This window comes from Hyperolius riggenbachi, chromosome 3 (genome assembly GCF_040937935.1).
Source record: "Hyperolius riggenbachi isolate aHypRig1 chromosome 3, aHypRig1.pri, whole genome shotgun sequence".
Taxonomy (NCBI): Eukaryota; Metazoa; Chordata; class Amphibia; order Anura; family Hyperoliidae; genus Hyperolius; species Hyperolius riggenbachi.
In genome coordinates, this window is record NC_090648.1 from 21,226,864 (window position 1) to 21,234,980 (window position 8,117).

The 8,117-nt window shown below is 42.8% G+C and overlaps 1 protein-coding gene across 1 annotated transcript; it reads right to left on the minus strand.

Annotated features, from left to right (window-relative positions):
* Positions 1-1,658: 1,658 nt before the first annotated feature.
* On the minus strand, positions 1,659-3,926 carry LOC137561907 (olfactory receptor 11A1-like). The gene is made up of 3 exons (XM_068273253.1): positions 3,876-3,926; positions 2,546-3,009; positions 1,659-2,112 (listed from the first exon to the last, which is right to left on the minus strand). The coding sequence occupies exons 1-3, from the start codon at positions 3,924-3,926 to the stop codon at positions 1,659-1,661; spliced, it is 969 nt and encodes a 322-aa protein (XP_068129354.1).
* Positions 3,927-8,117: the final 4,191 nt, after the last annotated feature.

Here is an 8,117-nt window from a genome sequence, read left to right on the forward strand (position 1 = left end):
TCGACCTGATCAGCTGATCCCTCTCCTACTGGCATAAAGGTCCAGCCTTCCAGCGCACGCGCGTGCGCATAGCTCTCCATCTGTGTGCACTAGAAGGACCTGGCAAACCAGACGCATGCTGCTGTGTGGAAACTGCTGGTCTGAACGCGGAGACAGCCGCCCCGCTGCCAGACCGCGCGGCGGCATCTCCACAATCCATTACAGATACCTCATTCATTTGTGTTAGTTGACCTGGTTTCAAATCTATATATTATATTGATGTATATTTGTATGTAACCCCACCCTCCCAGTAACGTTTAGCCTGTGCTATGATATTGCAAAGCTTTCTGCCCCAGAGCACTCTGGGAAACCAGTTGTTATTTCTGCTCCTGTCACAACAACAAGCAACAAGCATCTCACAACGATGTTCCTTGCCAGTAGAAAAAATGTTCCCATCTGTGATGATGAAATGAACATTTTTACAATAAGCAGCCATTGACATAATCATGTATAAGTGAATATTGTTAAAAATTTGATTTAAAGAAAACCTGTAACTAAAAAAAGTTTCCCTGGGGGTACTCACCTCGGGTGGGGGAAGCCTCCGGATCCTATTGAGGCGTACGTTAAAAAGGGGCGCTGGGAAAAAAGGGCGCCGGGTTTTTAACGATAAGCATGGATAACGTTTAAAAATGTATTGTACTGTATTTCGTTTAAAATTAATGTTTTATAATAAGTATTGTTGAGGTATTAAATTGTAAAAGAGCATCATACAATTGGGCTGCATTCAGGGTATAGACTTTTTCTTGATAATTGAGAAATTGCTACTATCAAGGGCTGAGGAGATGATCCAGGTCTTGGGAGGCCAGTAGGAATTCTGTGAGCCCTTTCAATGGAAAACATAGGGGAAAGCCTGAAGTTAGGCAAAGTAGAGATAATCCAGTTCACCAGAAAATCTTCAGCTAAGCTTTTTCTGGAAAGTCCACAAATCTCAGATTACTTCTCCTGTTTTCAAGATCAGACAAGTTTAATGGAATGTGCATCAGACAATTTACTATGATGGCTCATTTCAGTGTGCAAAGGCCGCATTCCATCTTCCAGGTTACTAATCCTCTATTCTGCTTCTTCCTTATCCTCTTTTATTTTGTGAATTTCAGCCTTAACACAGTAAAGTCCTGTTTGTATAGCGTCAACCCTGCCTTGGGGTTTGGGGTTCAGTGATTGCCTCTAAAAGTTGCAGCCTGTTAAATTCTCTCAGGAACATTGCTGACATATAGTTCTGCTTTTCCCAAATTAACTGTGTTGTGTATGAGATAATTTTTCTATTTCCACAAATCTACACCCAGGGCCGACGCCTCCATAGAGGCAAAGGGGTCAATTGCCCTAGGGCCACAGAGCCTTGGGGTGAGGGGGCAAGGTGCCCCTTCTCCCCTCCAGCTATGGTGACCCATGAGATTGGGGATGCTGTGTTTAATATCTATAGGCAAAAGGAGGTTTTAGGGGACATATGGTGGACACCTAATGATTTTGGGTGATGGGGGGTGTGGGTAGGGGGATCTGTCCAGTCAGCTGGCCAGGGGCGTGGGGGTGATTTGTTTGGAAGGGGGCATCAGGAAGGCCCCAAAGTTACTTTTGCCCCAGGGCCCCATTGTAGCGAAATCCGACCCTCTCTATACCCCTTACTAGTTATACAAAGCCTTTCTCAAAGCTTCTGTAATGACTTTATTCCTCAAAGTGTATATGAGAGGATTTAAAAAGGGAGTACCTATAGTGTATAACATGGGAAAGATTTTACTAATTATCTTGGACTGTCCTTCTTTAGGAATCATGTATATGGACATTAGAGTCCCATAAAATATACACACAATTGCCAAGTGGGAGCCACATGTAGAAAACGTTTTCTGTCTTCCTGAGATAGATGATATCTTTAACACAGTTAAAACAATATAAATATAAGAAATCAATATCATAAGGAATGGTACGAATATCACAGGAATGCACAACAATGTTAATTCCAGCCGAACTTTAGACACATCCGAACAAGAGAGTTTTACCAGAGGATTAAAATCACAGAAGAAGTGGTCAATGCTATTGGGCCCACAAAATTGAAGCTGGCATATAGCAAGTGTTAGGGCCCGTTTCCACTATCGCGAATCCGCATGCGTTGCCCGCATGCGGATTCGCACAGCTAGTACAAGTGGATGGGACTGTTTCCACTTGTGCGTTTTCCTGCACGTTTTTCTGTGCAGAAAAAATCTGCAGGGTAGGGCCCTCAGAATTCGCCTGCGTGTGGAATGCAGGCGAATCGCACACAATGTATTTAATAGGGAAATCGCATGCGTTTTCCCCATGCGTTTTTTGCCGCGATTTCGCATGCGATTTCGCATAGGTACCCATGTTAATTCACACAGGCAGTGACATGGTTAAAATCGCATTACCCTAACCCATGCGAAATCGCATGCGAAATCGCGGCAAAAAACGCATGCGGAATCGCACCCGCATGCGATTTCGCCTGCGGTGATTCGCCGGCGATTCCGCAACGCAATAGTGGAAACGGGCCCTCAAAGTTAATGCAAAGAGGAAGCTGAGCACCCAGGATGCCAAAATCAATTCGGTGCAAAGCGTGTGGTCCATAATAACTCCATAATGTAGTGGAGAACAGATGGCCAGATAACGATCATAGGACATCACTGTCAAAAGGAAACATTCAAATGTTTCTGTCGACCCAAAGAAATAATATTGAGAGATGCAGCCAGAAAAGGACATGGAGGTCCACTCATGTAGTAAAAGGCTTAATATGTTGGGGGCAACATCTGTAATCAAAATGACGTCAGCTATAGAAAGTTGGGTGAGGAAGAAGTACATGGGGGAGTGGAGGGTCTTACTACATGACACTAGAACAACAATCAAGAAGTTTCCACATAATGTCACACAGTATATCGTAAGGACGAAGGTGAAGAATAGTATATTCAATTTGCCCATGTTCTGAAATCCCAAAAAGATGATGGTGGTAACATTGTTTTTGTATGTGGCCTGAGCATAACATGGGAAAAAAAACACAAAAATATAATATAAACAATAATACATGATAGTGATGTGAGTGTTCTTCAAAGCGTGTCCACAGTTTTATCTATAATTGATGTTTATTAAGAATTTAACTAATCACACCGTATTTCCATCTAGTCACCCTCCTTTATGATGTACATGTCTCAGTGTTGTACCAACTTTTCAAGGCCATAAGCAGAAAAGTTTTGCATGCACACGAGTCTACTAAAATGCTTGTACATGCTCTAATCATGTCTTGTCTTGACTACTGTAAAGCTGGCCATACACTTATAGATATCCACCCAATATTCCAAAATGATTGATTCCTTTCCAAAAAGAATCAATTCAAAATGAATTGATTCCTACCATACACTGCACATCAATTTCCAATAGATTCTAGCAGGGAATCTATTGAAAATCAAATGAACTACAGAGTTGCACTGTTTGAGGCAGTACAAAGCTATAGGCCATCGATCTGCCAATGCTGTTGCCATTCTCCAATTGTTACAAACTTTTCATCCAGTATGATTGATATTTTCAATCGATTTTTAGACAGAGTTGATCAAAAATTGATTGAAAGATCAAAATTGATTGATCTGTCATTTTGGGGAATCAATTCTCAGCAGATGAATCGAATCTTCAAATAATTGAATGGAAAAATCAATAAGTACATGGCCACCTTAACCTTTTCGGGACCGGCCGCCTACCCCCCCTTAAGGACCAGGCATTTTGCGCGGGAGGGGAGTGTGCACGTTCGGGGGGGTCAGGCGGCCAAATCCCGTCTGTGGCTGGCTGGTTTTGTGTCCCCCCATGGTGGCCTGTGCCCCCCGCTTCTGACAGCAGCCTTCACTCACCTTCCAGGCTCCAGCGATGAGCCACACGGGACCCTCTTCTCCGGCCGGCATCTCCGTTCTTTCTGACGATCAGTTCCGGGTCGCGGCTTGTTGACGTCATCAAGCCGGGACCCGGCGCTGACGTCAGACGGAGCGGAGATACCGGCCAGAGCGGAGGGGGGTGCCGATCGTCGCTGGAACGGCAGGGAGGTGAGTGGATCCTCTTCTTTTCCCCCCTGCCGTCGCAGCTGTCAAACTGATCACTACGATCAGACGGCGATCGTAGTGATCACGTGATCAGCAGCCATACGCGATGGCTGCTGATCACTCGGGGGAGATGTCGGCTGTCATATGACAGCTTAATCTCCCCCTCCGGGTGCGCACGATCGCGTCGGGAGCGGAAACTGCAGGCCGGCGTAGATCCTACGCCGCATCAGGCTAGAACAGCCACAAGTGCGGCGTAGGATCTCATTCACATGGTCCCGAAAAGGTTAAAGAAATCCTGAACTGAAAATTAAAAGTCAAAATAAACATACACTAGTCATACTTACCTACAGTGTAGTCTACTCCTCAATCTATTTCTCCTCTCCCGCGTCTTTTTGTCCACTGTGATCAAGGGCATTCTCTGTCCTCCATTTTGAAAATGGCCATTACCCCATAACAGCTTCCTGGTCAGCACACTGTTAAACTGTTACAATGCCCACTTGAGCCATAGGGAAACATGGACATTACCTGGCACATCTCAGCTACAACTGACAGTAACTGATATATAACTGACAGCAACTGATATATTTCAGTTCTGACAAAATGTTGTCAGAACTGGAAGGGATCATTATCAGAAGAAAATGGTGAGCTTCTGAGAGGAACTTATGGCAAGGTAACTATGTAATGTTCATTTAAAGTTACCTAATGTATTTATTTTAAATCATTTTACTCAGTTCAGGTTCCCTTTAACACCCTAATCTGCAGTCTACCAAAAACCAGGCTGGCACCTCTCCAGCCCATAAAACTTTGTCTACTGTATTAGATCTTCGCTGGTTGTATGCTGGTAATGATCACCTCTTTGTGTGTGTTTGAATAGTGCTAATCATTAACAAGCAGTTCCGCTCCCTTAATTCAAATCTGCCCGACACAGTGGCTGTCCTCAGTAACTTTTGGTGCTCCATAATAATTATTATGTATAGAGTGCTTGAGGGGGCATAATGTAATAATCATACCGGGTGGCATAGCTCCTTAGCTACACAACTGTAACATTTCTAATGAAACTGTATAAAATAAAGTTTACAGATAGAAATGCCAGAGCTAATGATCAGGGAGTAGTGACTCTTTAAACTCACACCATATATAAATAGTGGACTGTAACGACATGAGGCAGGAGGGCTACAGCTAAAGCCAGACCATAAATGGCTCTAGAACATAATACTTCCAAACAACCCCAGCTTTGTTTTTCCTGCAGAGACCTTAAAGTGAGTCTGAAGCCATTTCAAATAAAAAAAAAACAGATACTTGCACAAGGAGAGGGAAGCCTCTGGGTCCTAATGAGCTTTCTCATTCCTCCTACAGTCCCCGCATTCCAGCGCTGGCTCCCCCGTTTGAAGTCTCTGACTGATTGGTTGAAGACTGCTCTCTGCTACTGCCCGAGGTTCCGGACGTCCTCGGGAACCTGAGTGCTCCTGAAGACGGGCCCCCCCATACTGCTCATGTGTGAGCACGCTGTCTCGCCCGCTCAAGCTTCCCATCTTCTGGAGCGCTCGGGCTCCCGAAGACTTCTGAAGACTCCCGCAGTGGGAGATTTGAACCTGGGATCGGCACTAGAAGGTGGGGATCTTAGTAGGGACGGGAAGGCTCATTAGGACTCAGAGCCTCCCCTTTCCTTAGATAAGTACCTATTTTTTAATTTGCTTCAGAGTCTCTTTAAACAGGATATGTAAAAGTGCTAATGCCTATGGCCAAATCAAATTGCACAGTGCCCTCATAAATACATACATAAAATGCATACACATAACAACCAGTGACATAGGTATTACCAAAAAACCCACAAAAAGATTAAGGATAGTTGGAAATGCCAAATTCTGATTCCAATGGAATTCCGTATTCTGAGCAGTGTCTTTCCAATTTCAAGGGAATGCCACACTCTTTCCAGTGTCTTTCCAATTTCAATGGAATTCCCCTGAAAACAGTTTTTATAGTTTCTTTTTGTTATATTTGTCAATAAAGTTAGTAATTTGTGAAAAGAAAAAAGGCGGAATCCACATTTCCAATTGGCAACCGCAGTAAACTCCAGCATTTTCTGATTGGCCTAATATTCCCGAGTTTTGTGATTAGCCTAAACATTCTGATTTCCTGATTTCCCTGACACAATACTGATTGTATGATTGGTTCAATACGTCTGAGTCTTGTGATTGGCCTAACATTTCTCTAGCATAGTCTTTTGTAGTGTAATAGTCTGCAAAAATGTCAATTTCCACGTTCTGATTTTCACAACAGGAAGTTAATTTCCAATTGAGAAGAACTTGGAAATCAGAATTCTGCGGAATTTTGGAAGCTCATCACTACAAAAAATGTTGAACTGAAGTTGAACAAAACACGGGGCTGACTAATTAAGGTTCCATAACATTAAACATTTTGGAGAGTTAAGTTATCCAACAAACCTGTTCTGATTTTTTTTTTTATACCTCTTGAAGACCACCTGTTTATACCCCCCAGTGAGCATGCGATTTTTTACAATTCAGCACTTCACAATTTTAACAGTTTATTGCTCGGCCATACAACTTAGCACCCAAATGAATTTTACCTCCTTTGCTTCCCAATGATAGATAATTCTTTTGGTGGTCTCTGATTGCTGCTGCAATTTGGATCTTTTTTTTTTTTAATTAATATAAAAAGAGCAATTATTTTATATAAAAAAAGAAATCCATTGTACTATACTACACATTTATAAGCATAAGCATCAGCCTAAGAAAGGGATTCGATTGTGAGCTGTTAGGAGGGGCAGTTAAGTGACAAGGCTGTCCCCTGTACATCGCTGCACTATATCACAGCTCTGTACACATGTTTATTTGTTTGTTTGTTTTTCACATTACAGCCTGCCAGCTCCAATCGTGGCTGGCAAACTGATCACAGATCCCCGCTTTGTTTACCCACAGAGAACGTGTGCGCGAACAAGTGCATGCTCCCTGCTAACCCCACCTCCCGCACTATGATGCCTATCAGTGTTAGGCCGTGCTGAGAGCACCACTCTCCCACCGCCGATCGGTGTTAGTAAAATTCTGTTCTCAATTTGTCACTTTAGGACGCTGAATGTAGATCAGTGAGGGGGATTTTTTTTTTGTTAATATTGCAGCATTCAGCTGCATTTTAACAAAATTAAAAAAATAAATGAGACTATATACAGTGCTGCCCATAATTATTCACACTTAGTTACATAGTTATTTGGGTTGAAAAAAGACATACGTCCATCGAGTTCAACCAATACAAAGTACAACACCAGCCTGCTCCCTCACATATCCCTGTTGATCCAGAGGAAGGCGAAAAAACCCTTACAAGGCATGGTCCAATTAGCCCCAAAAGGGAAAAAGAAATTCCTTCCTGACTCCAGATGGCAATCAGATAAAATCCCTGGATCAACATCATTAGGCATTACCTAGTAATTGTAGCCATGGATGTCTTTCAACGCAAGGAAAGCATCTAAGCCCCCTTTAAATGCAGGTATAGAGTTTGCCATAACTACTTCCTGTGGCAATGCATTCCACATCTTAATCACTCTTACTGTAAAGAACTCTTTCCTAAATAAATGGCTAAAACGTTTTTCCTCCATGCGCAGATCATGTCCTCTAGTCCTTTGAGAAGGCCTAGGGAAAAAAAGCTCATCCGCCAAGCTTTTATATTGCCCTCTGATGTATTTATACATGTTAATTAGATCCCCTCTAAGGCGTCTTTTTTCTAGACTAAATAAACCCAGTTTATCTACCCTTTCTTGGTAAGTGAGACCTTCCATCCCACGTATCAATTTTGTTGCTCGTCTCTGCACCTGCTCTAAGACTGCAATATCTTTCCTGTAATGTGGTGCCCAGAACTGAATTCCATATTCCAGATGTGGCCTTACTAGAGAGTTGAACAGGGGCAATATTATGCTCGCATCTCGAGTTTTTATTTCCCTTTTAATGTATCCCAAAATTGTATTAGCTTTAGCTGCAGTGGCTTGGCATTGAGTATGATTATTTAACTTGTTGTCGATGAGGATTCCTAAGTCCTTCTCCAAGT